This window comes from Numida meleagris, chromosome 3 (assembly GCF_002078875.1).
Source record: "Numida meleagris isolate 19003 breed g44 Domestic line chromosome 3, NumMel1.0, whole genome shotgun sequence".
In the NCBI taxonomy this organism is placed as follows: domain Eukaryota; kingdom Metazoa; phylum Chordata; class Aves; order Galliformes; family Numididae; genus Numida; species Numida meleagris.
The window spans coordinates 16,552,943-16,567,949 of NC_034411.1; the positions used below are offsets into that span (position 1 = coordinate 16,552,943).

General features: G+C 43.8%; 1 protein-coding gene across 4 annotated transcripts in view; it reads right to left on the bottom strand.

Moving 5' to 3' along the window:
* Nucleotides 1-14,639, bottom strand: part of GPCPD1 (glycerophosphocholine phosphodiesterase 1) — a 45,576-nt gene extending 30,937 nt beyond the window's left edge. Inside the window, exons 1-2 of one of the 4 annotated variants that reach the window (XM_021389872.1) lie at nt 14,506-14,639; nt 4,008-4,093 (exon numbers count right to left, since the gene is read on the bottom strand). In XM_021389872.1, coding sequence (XP_021245547.1) covers nt 4,008-4,056 — 49 coding nt within the window. In that variant the 5' untranslated portion in view covers nt 4,057-4,093; nt 14,506-14,639. Of the gene's footprint in view, nt 1-4,007; nt 4,094-13,021; nt 13,041-13,941; nt 14,070-14,114; nt 14,217-14,505 lie in introns of those variants that run through there. The other 3 variants (XM_021389868.1, XM_021389871.1, XM_021389869.1) reach the window with 3 other exon arrangements.

Sequence of the window (15,007 nt, forward strand, 5' to 3'; positions counted from 1 at the left end):
CCGCTAAATATAAGAACTACCAAAGCATTTATATATTACAATGTAATTTAAAAAAATATACTTCAGTAACTAAATGACATATAAATGTGAAAAGCAGATGCAGACATTCAGCTGAAGTTACAGCATAGCCCAGGATTTGAGAAAAAGGGGAGAGAGTATCAAGAGCTTGCATGCTTCACCAACAGGAAAAGCAAGCAAGGAACAAACTGATAACTGACCAGTCTCAGAGCAACAAGTACCAATCCCAACTGAAGCAAGATGCAAGTGTCTCTGATTGCAATTTCATGTTCTCACTCCAGGAAATCAGTAGAACTGACATTGGAGCTACAATAATCTGAAGACACAAAGTGCAAGGCATATACAGCAAAGACATACTATCTTTTACTAAGCCAAATATCACAGCTAGAACTTCAGGTCTGAAATAAGAGTTCTGAAGATGTACTTAGGCCTCTAAAATGAATTTTTTTCCAGCTATACGGGTTTATCTAATTTAAAAAGAGTTTTGTTTATGAAAGAGACCACTGTAGACACACAAGTGAGAAATGGAAAGGATTTGATCTTAAAAACTGCTAAATGAAATAATTTGAGATCATCATTAACTGCAGTTCTTTATTTTCTAAATAAAAATGTTCTGTTCCAATTCACTTTTCAAAAAATCAGGTTTTTGCATGCTTGCTGTAAGTATACAAATGTAGACAAGATTTAATTGTGTATTTATAGTGTAAGTTATTGTACACAAGTGTCTATGTGAAGTTTTTCACCTTTTCCATTGTTACCACACATTACAGTGTTGGGTTTTTTTTAAACTACAAGAGGGAGATGAAGGAAGAAGAGAAGGCCATTTGAATACCACTAGTTATGGTTTCTGACTGGAGACGTTAAACAGGTTATTTTTTCTTTTAATATTCCTTTAAAACAGCAGCATTCAGTACACCTCTATGTAAATACCAGCCAATCTCTCAAGCGCAGTCTAACTTACATTCCTCACAGTAACATCCAGCTACAGTAGCTTTTCAGTCTTCTTCAAAAACAAATACCCTAAACAACCAAGCAAAAAACCTGAACGTATGGCCAATACTTACAGCAAGGTACAACACACAAAAGGCAACACTGTATTTACAAGTAATTATTTGCATCCAGTCACTGGGGCAGAATCTATTTCTCTCTGACCCTGACTTTTTGCTGCAGTTGTCATCAGCAGAACAGTTACACATCCAAAGTCAACTTTGCTAGACACAGCACTACAACAGTGAAAATGACACCGTGAGGAAGGCAAAGAGCTCTGCAATACTCCATTGGATAGCTACACTCATGCTTTACAGTCTCACATAATCCAAGGTCTATTATTTTCAATTTTTCCTCCAGAACGCTATGAAAAACATTTCTCCTTACAAAGGCTCCACGTTCACATTGTGTGTCAATGTTCAGTTCTTCCAACCATCAACAACATTAGGAGAAATGCAGAAGAGGTTTAATGCAGCAAAGATGTCAAAACTTTTAGAAAGTTTTAATTCCTCTCCCACCTCCCTGACCCCCACCTACAACAGTTATGCCATCTCATATTTGTCTGCAATAGCATTTTTGGCTGCTCATATATGCTACCACATTCAGCCGCTTCTGTTAATTAACTACCAGCTTGTTCTTGTGGTTAGTTTCCTTTCGAGTTTCTAAAGATGAAGGTCGAAATAATAATCACAACTTATTATCGCTAAATCTTGGTCTTACACATGATCTGACTTGCATTCCTCATTTACATTACAAAAATGATTTCACGCTTTTGACAAATGGCTTTGATGATTAAGTTCTATTTTTAGCAGTAAGTACTACATCTACAACTGGCTTGCACAGAAACAAAGCTTCTGTAATATTGTTCTCGGAGTATATATAAAACTAATAACATAAATTTAGTTGATGTTAGATTTCAATGTCAAGGTCAACTAGTTAATCGCAACAGATATAGGGTAAAAAGGGAGGTATATAAGGGAGCAACCAAATGGAGACATCTGCTCTGAAGAGCCAAGATGACATTATCACAATTTAATCTTACATCCACTTCAAAAATGTTCTCACTAAAACAGCGACCACAGCATGTTCCAGCTCTTAACCCCTACAGGACACCTGTGTCACCGTTGTACTATCTTTCAGATGGTTATGACATACACCTTTGACTGAAACATTTAATTAAATGGATTGAAATCACTTATCGTCTCAAGAACTTCATGTTTCTACCCACTTCAATAAAAGAAAAGGAAATTTTATGCTATGCTGAACCCGACGTTTAATGAATGATGTGGGGAACTGAAAACAAAGAAGCACTTTTTATGTTCCAAATCCAGAAGCAAGAAAATTCCTCATCCAAGTAGCATGTTCTTTCCTTCTCCGCTTCAGCCAGTCAATCCTCACTCATGAGCTCAAGAAGTCAATGCTGTGTTTCTTTGAAATCCAAGAACAGTTTTTTGAATGTTAGGGAATCTCTTTGCCATAACAACTGCGGGCAATCCAAATCTTACTGCTCCAAATTAACAATGTACAGCTGAATTAACATCTTCAAATCAAGAAGGTTTCTATTAATACCCAAATTAGGAAGAACACAAATATTACACCGCCACTGGTGGCTCAGGAGACCTTACAATCTCTATGGAATATGATGCACTGATAATCTCTTACTGATGTGGCAGAGCACATTTTAAACATTTTTTTTTTCTCCTGTGTCTTACGTGCTGCTATGACTTCTTATTTCCAGATGGTAATAGTTCCATACAGCTGATTTTCACATCAAGAGGATGTAGCAAACACAAGCAGGTAAGTGATACAAGATCTGACGTGGCATTGATAAATGCAAGGTAATAATACAGGAGGAAGAATTTGAACTATTTACACATCTCAGCAGAACATGAAATTACATTACCCATGCAAAAAATAATTTTTCCTCATTATAACAAAGCAAAGAGTGACAAGAAGTTATACATACTTAACAAATACTCGTAATAAAACGTGAAACATTTTAATTCCCCTATTCAAGTTAAGCACAAGCTCTGGGTTAGTCTAGCTCTGACTCTCCATTTCTAAGAACGCAGCTGAAACAGGAGGGACTCCAGAGAAAACCTAAAACTGCTATGGAAATACTTCTATACTGTAAGGAACTGAAAACATTTTTAAGCTCAGACTGGTTTTCAGTAATAGAGAGCCTTACAAGGTCAATACTAAATAAAAAACCAAACAAACATTATTCTTTTCCAAAAGACAGGAAAATTTGCTGAAAACAACAGAAAGCAAAGTTATCATCAGTAGTTATTCTGTGAATTAAACAGGGACTTGAACCTAACAAAACTTTCTATTACCAAATGCTACTGAGACATAGAGCTTATCAATTTATTTCTAAGTTTTGTTTCTATAAAAGCACTTATCTGTGATGACATTAGGTAGAAATAAAATATCAGTCAAAATCTCACACTTCAGGCAACCACTACAGGATAAAATTTTAACAAACCTAAATTATGAACAAGTGACTCTCTTGTATCACCTGAAGGACTGTTAGCTGTTGCTTTTGAAATATGTTAGGTAGAATATTGAATTCACCTGCACATTCTTTCTTCTCTTAACACCTACTAGAGGTCACACCTCATTACACAGAGCTTTCAACAGGGACATAAAGAGTAATAAAAAATAGAATAGAAATGTCAACGCTTGCCTAACTATCACAGCCCAGAATGTAAATACTCCTACTTGAGTAAGAAGCTAGTAGAGACAGAATGCTAATTTTAAAGTAACATAACTATTTGAGTGAGCAAAAAATTAGTACCACACTATGATATTGTTCATATTTCTATGTGAAATTTTTCTTTAGGTACCTTATTTTACAATAAGTTATTTTGATACAAGAAATGACATGTTCCTTTATTCCTGAAGAAAACAGAAAAAGACAGCTTGTGAACGGTCTTCTAATCAGTTTTCTTCTAGTTCCACCATACCAAAACGAAAGCTTATGATACGTGTGATTGGGGTACCTGGTACTGATGGTCCTCTCACTTCAAAAGTGACTTGAGATGAGGTCATATTTGCAGAATTTTTGTCTTAGGAAAGTTGAAATCTCCTATAGTGAGAGAGAAAAATAATACTACATTTCAGGAACAACGTACTACATCTTTTGCTTGCTCTGTGGAAGAGGAAACACACACAAAAAGACCACTGAAGCAAACAGCATATGCAAGCATCAATATCACACAACATACAACAGTCTTGGGATTCGATGTTTAGATATATATGTATATATAAGTTATCACTAACTTTGCTCCTAAATAGGCCACCTCATTCTGCATTTAAGCTTCACAAGTAACATGGCTATAAATAAACAAACCAAAGTACCGATGTTAGAAGTAAGTACTCTTCAGAAGTTGCATAAGGAGCAAACTTTGTGGCAGGCACTTCATGGTGCCTGCATCACTAGGTCATGTGTGTCCAACTTTCTGGCTGCCCTGGGCTGCACTGAGTGAAAAGGCATTGTCTTGGGCCACACCTAAAATTTATATTTTATAATTCATATATGTAAGTAACAAGCCTTATTTTAGTTCTTAATTTTTTAAATATAAAAAGAAGGTAACAAAACCATAAAAGTAGTGGGATATTTGATCTTATTTTTGTGACTTAATGCAACGGTATGGTTTGATGGAAAGGGTTGCAATTCTTAATGAGTTCTTGGGTGTTTGTCAGATTCTTGATGAAATTTTGCTCTTCCTCTACTTCATCTTTGAAAACAGCTGCTCTCAAATGTACATACCAGAAACTTGATGGTTTTTTTCAGCAATCTTGGAATCTATTCTCACATTCCTTTATCAAAACAGAGAGCACAGCTGCATATTTTTTGTTGTTCAGAGGACTGCATTCAGCTAATGTATCACAATGCACACAATCATTAGCCAAAACTTGAGTCAGCACTGCCCTGCACCCTCCCCGCATGCCGGTTTCAGCCCAGCCGCCCCAATCGCACACCGCTGTGTGCTTGCTGTGAGCGATGGGTGCGTGCCTGGGGCAGGGCCAAAGGGTGGGGCAGAGCCACCCCCGTGTTCGTGCAGGGCAATGTGAGCTGTGCTGGGCAGCGGGTTGGACACGCCTGCATTAGGTGGTCTGTATATTAACAGCAACACACACTAGTGACTTGCGGAATCAAACTCTATAACCCCAGGGTAGATTATAAAGCAGGTATGTTTATTCAGCGCTGCGCATACACGCCGGGTGCGAGCGGGGGTCTTCGCCCTGCCAAGCTCACACACCCCCAGACAGAAGTGTTACACATTTAAAAGCCAAACTTATACATATTCATTGGGCTCGGTCACATATTCATTACTTTTCTGGGAATTCATTTGCACATTGTCCCTCCCCTTTGCGCATGCGTTGTAGCTCCTTCTGGTGGTCGTTGGATGAAGGCTCAATGTGTGAAGGACACCTCCATATACCATTAAAACAGTTTGTCCCACTCCCTTCAAAACCCACAAGTCAAACAATTCAGTTCTTCAATTTCCACAAACACCCAGCACTTGGTCTCACGATTAGGATACTCAGTTATAAAAACTGGTCCTGTTACATCATTTACATTCCTGATTTCTTATCCAATATTCCCCCGGCTCACCAGCAACGTCTTCTCCAGTGAGCCAAAATACAGCCAGGGGCTCTTTTCGGTATCTCTTTAGACCCCTCATCCCATAACAGCTTCTTAGGTAACACTTTCACAACATAAACATTTAACAATCACAATGACAGTGACAATAAGTACAGTTTATCCTCGGAATCTTTCCTCTCTGTCTCCCTCCAGGGCCCAACCCTCCTTCCGTGTTCCTTTCTCTTACCCACGCTTTGTTTCACTACACGATCCACTGTTGAAACCATTAACTTAGCCTTTTGCTTTTCTTTCTCATCTCCCTTTCGACATACACTTTCTGAGCCTTTTGTAAGAGCTCCTGCAATAAACAACATACCCTATTTCCCTTTCACCTAAGGGAACTTCCCTAAGAGGATACAGTGAAGCGTTAGTAAGGTTAGTATTAGAGAAAAGAAAATTCTCCAGGTCCCATTTACGATGTTCCAATTCTCTCCCCAATCGAGGATGTGTGCTCTCTCTAGGACCCTGCACAGGATCCGCAGCAGGGACACTCTGTGCCTCTGCAGAGGCGGCTGCCACTTGCATTGCTTCTGAATTTTACGGGGGGGCAAGTTATCTAAAGGATCCCATTTCTGATCTTTTTGCTTCTCTCCTTTTCAACTTCAACTCCTTCTTGCGAGGAACTGTTTTACTTTTAGCACCCATTAAGCGGCATAAGCCAGTTCTGTTTCAGAGAAAGGAGTCTTAGTGTTCACATATGAATTCAAGGTCTGCCTCTCATCACCACAGCCACTTTGTCCATCTCTGGCCGCACGCCTCGTGGGACCACGGAACCGCGGGTTGGGCTCTGCACTCGCTTCACACTGCAGTGCATCTCAGTCAAACCACACTCACACACACTCTGCCTGCTTGGACAAGATCTTAGTCCAAACGTTTGGAACGATATCCTGAATGTATCGATAATAGTTCAAATACACAGTACTGGACACTGGCAACAGATGGTAATAACAACAATAATACAACTCAGGACTCCTGCTACTACTGCTACAAAAATTCACGTTATCATTTGACCATTACTGTTCAAATATTTTGATGGTAACAATAACAATTTAAATATACAGTACCCAGCGGTTGCAACAGCTGGAAATCACAACCATACAACCTAAAATTCGTGACTTACCACTTGACAGGATAAGATAGCCACAACCTTTCCAGTACAGTTAATTACAAAGTATTCTGAGTACTAACTCATAAGTTGGTCTTTAGCCTAGGCAATGATTACAAATAACTGGGCCCTTGCAACAATACTCTAGTGGAACTAGAACCCATGACCTTAGCAGGAGCCCCCTCCGGGGAGTTGTCCTCCTGCCCCGCAGAGCAACCTCTCCCTTAGGAAGGTCCCCTGCCTTCGGTAATTACCTCTTTCCGTACCTGTGGATCCAATACTGGGGTAGGCAGGCACATAGCCCCTCTAGGCAAGCATATAGTCCCTTATCCCTCCCACGTGGGCATCCCACACGCCTTACAGAGTCCCCTGCTCCCACGTATGCCTTACGGAGCCTTTTTTTTTTTTTTTTTATCAAAACATACCTGGTCCGCCTTCAGATGGTCCTTGTCTGTCCCCGCAGTGATCGGATGAAAAAGGGGAGTCCTTCCGAGAACTCTCAGGGCGCGCCAAAGGCATCCCCCTCCTCAACCGGTCCTGCAGCCGAACAGAGATTGTCCCATCTGGGGTGCCAAATTGACTTGCGGAATCAAACTCTATAACCCCAGGGTAGGTTATAAAGCAGGTATGTTCATTCAGCATTGCGCATACACGCCGGGTGCGAGCGGGGGTCTTCGCCCTGCCAAGCTCACACACCCCCAGACAGAAGTGTTACACATTTAAAAGCCAAACTTATACATATTCATTGGGCTCGGTCACATATTCATTACTTTTCTGGGAATTCATTTGCATGTTGTCTCTCCCCTTTGCGCATGCATTGTAGCTCCTTCTGGTGGTTGTTGGATGAAGGCTCGCCATCTTCCTCCCCACCTGGTGGTCGCTCTTGGATGAAGTCAGAAGTCTTCCTCACCATGTTCTCCTGACCTTTGTCCCAGTTGGAGGAGGCTCTCCCATCTTGCATGCCTTTGCAATTTCTTATCATACTTGTTTCCCCTTTCATCGTTCTCCCATGGGTTCTTTTCTTGCTGGCTTGCAGCAATACTTCCTTGAGCTAACAATGGAGAGCTAAACTAAGCAATGGCTGACAGTGAAAAGCTAAGCTAAGCAATTTAATGGACAGCTAAGCTAGGCAATAGCTAAGCAATACCCTCAATCTTTAAACACAAGGCCCCTAATTCCCAACTCACTAGTACTTATTTTTGGCAGCTATTTATAGACAGGGGAAGGTTAAAATGCAACACATTTCAGTGCCAAAAATGAAACTGCGGTTTCAAAACTGGTTCTGTGTGACAAAAACTTCACTTTGAAGCAGAACATACAAGCTGTTAGTGTATTTATAAAGACACTGACTAGTTCACGGCCTTGGCTGGGTTCGCCCACTGTCCTTGGTGGGACACCCTTTAACTGCAGAGAGCCAAAAGGGAAATGAAGCAGGCAAAAGTGATTTGTCAAAGGCTACAAAACAGGCAGATGTCAGCTAAGGCCTGAACCCAATTCCCCAACACAAGAACAGGCTTTCACCATGTAAAAAGCCTATTTCCAAAGCTCATGCAACATGACTCAAAATTCAGCATGACAAAAAAAAAAAAAATAGCGCGTCTATCCTGCTCCAAATTAACTATCCATCCATTGTTGGAGAAAATCTGAATCTCTGTTATCAAATCTATAAAGCATTTTAGTTGATGCTGTAAAAATTCTGTATACCTACTTAAAATATATTTGTGGACTTTTAAAAATGTCTGACAAAATAGCATTACTTTCCTATGCAACAGTAACTAACCGTAAGGAATTTTAATAAACTCACTTCATAAAGTATTCAAAATTCTGCTTAAAAGGCCTTTTATCTCCAAGGCCTTCTCAACCTGCCCAAGGGACACACAGCGGGAGAAGAAAACACCACCAAACTCAAGCATGATTCTTCCAGCAAAATTCAGCCACTGGTACTGGTGTTTACATTCGTGTTCAAGCCTACAGCACTACGTCTCATTCTGAAGAAATACCTACTCCAGCAGAGCACTGAATGCCAGCACAGTAAAGAAGAAATAATATACGTTCACTCAGCAACTGTATTTCAGTAGAAATTTGCTTTTTGTTAGTAAATCAAAACTGTCGTGTATCATCATGCACCTACAAATCATTCAACACTTTAACATGATACAAAAAATGCTTTAATTTCAAAAAGCACAAAGGTTTAACTGCCCAGCTACAACTGCTCCTGAGAAGACAGAGTTGTATTCCCAGAGGGAAATGGCAAGAAACCCTAGATTAAATACTCAGATGCTGTGACCAGTAGGTGTCAGCCCATATTCTAAACCCTGTGTGCTTTCAAGCACTCAGCATCGCCTTGCTAAAGGTGATGAGGAACAGCAAAATCCTCTACTCCTGTACAGTGGGAGAGCATAAAGTCCAGGAAGGTCGTTACTGTCCATTCAAGGGAAATGTAGCAAGTCGGAACAGCTTTAGAAAAAAAGTTACATGTTTCCTAATTAGCAAATATTAACCAATGCAGCCAAACAGATTTATGACCATGCGCAACCACCATTTATAAACAACCTTTGGGTTCAACACCATTAAAGCTGAACTCACACCTGCTGTAACCACACACAACTCAACACCACCTTGGAGTGCAACCAACTGCCTCCCCTCCTGTGAGCCATTCCCTCCCTTCAGTCGGCTTCTATGGGTACTGCAACTAACCCCTTGTGCAGGGGAGCGATGAACACTTGGATGAATCTCAGCCTTTTACCCATAGGATACAGAAGTCCCACCCAGTAGACATTCACACAATCCTACCAGCACTTCACATAAAAAATGTGTTTCTTTACCTCGAGATTCTTGCTTTTACAACAGAAACAAGTTCTTTTCCCAACGTGTCACAGCTCTATCCCCTCTCATGACCCTCCCTTTGCAAAGCAATACCTTACCTTCCACAACTTCTGGAGGCTTCCCAAGGAGATGGTGACTGCACAGCTGCAGTACTCTGAGTCCTAAGCCGAACTGGTCTGCCTTCCAAAGTCTGACTCAAAGAACCCTGCCCATCAGTCAACCCCACTGTAAAACAGGCTATCTGCAAGTCTTTCAGGGCAGGGGCAAGATCAGCAGCCTGGTGGTTGCGTGCAACCTTGGTTCCCTTGCTAGGAGACGAAGTCTTCCTCTTGGAACCAGGAATCCTGCCATTTCAGAGAACTGCTTACTTTCCTTCATGCACCCACAAGAAAAGCAACAAAGGCTTTAAGCACATCTGCACGCTGAGTGGAAAAGAAAAATTGTACTCTTTGCTCTAACATGGCCTGTAAACATTTCCACGCTCCTCATGGACACCTGAAGGAACATAGAGTGGTAGGAGGTAATGGACATCCTGGAATACAGTCTCCAAGCTCTCCTCTCCTCATTCTAGAGGATCACTTCTGAAGCGACAGAAAAACAGCCACTAAAGGCACTTCGAAGAAGAAAAAAGTGTAACATTTAGGACTTTCCTTCTAATATAATACAATCAACTATTAACGGATCACAAAACATAGCCTTTCTCTACAAATGTGGTAGCAAAGGTTAGGGATGCCATCATGGATGGGGAAGACCAAGATAATTTTCAGTTGTAGTCAAAACATACCAGAACATGGAGTTAATTTAATAATTCCAAGTCTGAAGTTTATTTGAGCCCTCTGGCTTATGGTTCTGGAGCACATAAAGCCATTCAGGACTCTTCAGCTGCAGATGCACCTTGCTGCCACACCCCCCCACCCCTTACTTCCTTAAGCTTTCCAGTGAACTCAGAGCTGCGTACCTTATTCAAGGTATTTCAAGATGTATTGGCTGTTTGCCCTCCCATATCTTACAGTCAGTATTTCCAGCTTATATACATACACCAAGTAATCTGGGACAATCCTGAAACATAATATCCTAGCTTAGAAATACTGAACAAATTTTAGACTCATCGCAACTCCTAGCATTCAGAAAGACAAATGACACGCTTTCTCAAGTAAGATTTGTAATAACAACACCACTAGGATTGAGAGGCTATGACTTCAACACCTGCAGGACAAGAAGACAGGCTTGAAGGATGATGTGATCTTTCCCCTCACCACCCCCTCTCACCCCCCTAGAGGCCTCTAGGCTCCTAAGTCCTAAAGTTACTCTTTTTTTTCCCCCCACCCTTGTATTAGACAGGAAACATTTTAGGCAACTGCATTAACAAAGAATGAATAAAACATTGACTTTACCATCCATGAGATGTCTGTAAGGACTGCAGAATGGTTGGGTACAGTCAGTAGCAGTAGGAAAAATACATATTGAAATCTTGGGTTGGGGCAATCCTAGACATGAATACAGACACAGCAAGAACAACTCACTGAGAGCAGCCCTTCAGGGAAGGACTTGGGAGTCCTGGTGGACAAAAGCAAGCTAACAATGAGAAAGCTGGAGCGAGCAGTGTGCACTTGTAGCCCAGAAGGCCAAAGTATCCTGGGCTGCATCAGCAGAGCCGGGGGGCAGCAGGGAGAGGATTGTCCCCCTCTGTTTTGCCCTCACAAGGCCCCACCTGGAGTAGTGCATCCAGGCCTGGGGCACTCAGCTCAGGAAAGAGGTGGAGCTGTTGGAGCAAGTCCAGAGGATGGCCACAAAGGTGACCAGAGGGCTGGAGCACCTCTCTTACAAATACAGGCTGAGGGAGATGGGCTTGTTCAGCCTGGAGAAGAGAAGGATCTGGAAAGACCTCACTGCAACGTCACAATACACGAGGGAGACTGACTTTATGCATGGGCTGACAACGACAGGACAAAGAGGAATGGCTTTAAACTAGAAGAGGGGAAATTTGGGGTAGATGTTAGGAAGAAATTCTTTACTCAGAGGGTGGTGAGGCTCTGGTACTGCTGCCCAGAGAAGCTGTGGGTACCCCACAGCCAAGCGCTCCAGGTCAGGTTGGATGGGGCCCTGGGCAGCCCGAGCTAGTGGAGGGCAGCCCTACCCTCAGCCAACCCAACCCATTCTATGATTCTGCTAGGGAAAGAGAGAAGAAACAGACCAACTCTCTGCAAAAATCAACATTAGCTTTCTAAAGGGAAGGGTGAGGTACAAACAAAGGTTTTCTGTTGAAAATAAGAACTCAAAAAAACCTTTAAGATTAAAGCAGCAGCAAAATGCTGTTCCTTCAGCGCACAAGGAGAATCCAGCTTTGTAAACTACGTTCCCTTTCATGCATCTACTGTACCGTGAACTAAACCAACTTAAGTTCCTAGAAGCTAGATGACCCAGACCCCACGATACTTCGACTCTTTGCCATGACTTTATCCACTGAGGATAATTTGTATTTGGCAAGCTAGCAATGAGAAAGCCAAAGCGAAGCAGACTTACATTGAAATACAGTGTGATACCTCTTCCCATCTCTCCTTGCAGAACCTATCTGGTCAACTACGCTACTGGTAGAAGTGTCTGACATGAAGTTGTCATCCTGAAACTCTCTTGAATAACATTACATTTAAAGATGAGTGGATAACATAGAACATACTTTTTCCCCCCTCACCACAAGGATAAATACAGTCTACCAAAGTCACCTTTTAACAGTTAATTTAAAATATATATATATCCAGGCATCTAAATTTTTACGTAGGTATTTAATGGGATTTTTCAAAAGTGTTTAGACAGAAAACATTTAAATTAGACAGCTAGGTACCATGATTATCCCATAATGCACTGGTCCTTAAGGACCAGATGACTCAAGGTAAGAATATTTTTAACCACTATATTACTGAATTTGCTTAGTTATCTTTAGAACAACAGCCAAACTGTGTACAAAGAGGCTCCTTCACACAATTCGCACACATTCCCTCACCAAATCAACCACTGTGGGCTAATACAAAAAGTAAGCACATGCTCAATTATTTCGAAATACTGCCACTCTTTTGTATATGCAAAGTAGCAAGATCTACAAGGCTGCAGTATCTTTGTATGTCTCTTGTTTTAAGCAGACATTCTCCACCTTAAAAGTACACACTGGTGAGACTTATCAACGCCAAGCAGAGGTCCAGCTCAGGCCAGGAGCAGGGGAAAGGTGCCCCAATCACAGCCAAGCTGTCTGACAGCTGAGTCCATGCCAGCCAGAGCGGGGTCAGCACAGGGCACAGCAGCCCAGATTTGCATGGCATCTATTCACATGTAATTAAAACTTAACACAAAAAACAGATTTTGCCACTTGCTGTTGGTATCACAATATCATCAAATACATTTAAAGTATCCAATTATTATTACTCAATTTTATTACATACCTAGCTAACACCAGGATTTCAGAAGGTCAGGGGACACGCCTGCCAAGATGACAACAACTAGATGAGAATTTTACAAACTGTATTACAACACCAACTCCTTCACGTTCTCCTGCACAGCCAGCGGGTTCTTCCAGCCCCCCCCCGAGCGCGATAGGTAGGACAGCCACAAAGTCAGCAGCTCCCTGCTGCATTGCAGTATGAGCAGCGGACAGAAATCAAACTTGCATGGGAGATACAGACACACTGCTTTGGTCCAAAGGCAGGAATCCTACCAATAAGGCAGGCTGGCACTGAGAGAGGCAAAGCCTGAGTGCTGTTACTGAAAGAGCATCACGTTAGTCTATAGCAACAGTGAAAAACATCTTCCAGATTCTCATTTCAGTATCTATTCCTTACAAGGCCAAGCCAGACCCAGTAATCAAACTCAAGATCATTCTCTGGCATACTAGATGGCAAAAAATATCTGCTTCAAGTAACAAGAACGTAAGGGGTTGTAGCATTTCTTAAATACCCATCTGCCTGGTGGACTCTTCTGTCTTAGCTATGCCGCAGTGCTTTTTTAGACAAAGTTCTTCAAAAACTATAAGAAATGGCTGGGGTGTCTTTTCAAGAACGCCACTGCCTGGTCCGTTTCTCCCTCTCGGAGGGGCTGCCCGTCCCCGTGCGGCCAACAGGACGCTCACGAGGCAGCAGCGAGGCGCCCGTGGGCAATGACATCACCTCCCCGCACTCAGCCACGGGCAAAGCCCACGCAGAGTCCTCCCCGCAGCTCCCCGCACCAACACAATGGCACACCGCCTCCAGGAGCATGAAGCCTTCTCCAGGAGGAGAGCCCACGCTGCTCACTGAGGCACGATGAGCCCAGTCGGGTGAGCAGCTTCTGGTCAACGCAATGAAAATACTCTCTATGGTTATCTTACAGTGAGCGGCGTAATCCCTTGCAGCACCAGCCCCGACAGGATAAGCCGCTGACTGAAAAAAGCGAACAAAAGAACAGGGCCGACCCACGCCACGGCCCGCCCAGCGCGCACACAGCCGCCCGCCGCCCCTCTCCTCAGCGCCAACGGCCGCCCCACCACGCGCGCACCCTCACCTCGCGCCCGCCAACCGGTTCCAGCTGCCCCCGGCCGCAGCGGGCAGAGGAGGCGCGGCGCGAGGCGGGGTAACCCACGTGACGCCGCGGCCGCCTTGGCTCCGCCCCACCGCTGGACGCAGCCAATCAGAAGCCGGAAGGAAGGATAGCGGAGGCTGTGCCCTTTCCTCGAAAGCCCCGGGGAGGCGAGCCGCGAGGGGCAGGGGGTGCAGGGGGTCTGGGCCCGATCTCCACACAGTGAGGCGCCGGCAGCCCTCGCTGCCCTCCCTGCAGCCACGAGGAGAAGGGGTACAGCGTTGCTCCCCGCCCAGCTCTCTCCCTGCTCCTTGCGTCCCCTCCGCGACACGTATCGGCCGTATTCCCCTCCCTGACCTAGCCGACGCGGACTGACCTGACCCAGGCGCCGCTCCAGGCTCTCCACCCTCTTTGTACGTTCGCCGCCCGCGCTCCCTGCCCCTCCTCCTGCCACCGCCGCTGCCCAGGGCTGCCTGACAGCGCGGGGCGCGGGGGAGGGGGTGGGGCGGCGCGGCCGTCAACCACTTCCAGCTGCCCTCCGCCGCAGCGGAACGCGGGGCTGGCGGAACTGCCCCTGTGACGTCACCTCACCGACGTCCGTTCCCTGCCACAGCCAATGAGAAGCTGCTCAGGGTCCGGGGGGCGGGGCCTTGACGGAGGGCGGGACCTTGGAGGTGGGCGGGGACCTGGCGGAGGGCGGGGCCAAAAAGGCTTGCATAAATATTTTGCTGAGGGAATTGCTTGTGTTTTATGCAGATTGTGTCAATTGGCAAGGGAGCTGCAGTTTAAGTAGGCTGAGAAACTGTGTATCCTCTATGTTTTGCTAGGAGAACTACTGCTGTAATTGGTGTGCAGCTCTGTGCTGTCCTTCTAGCTGT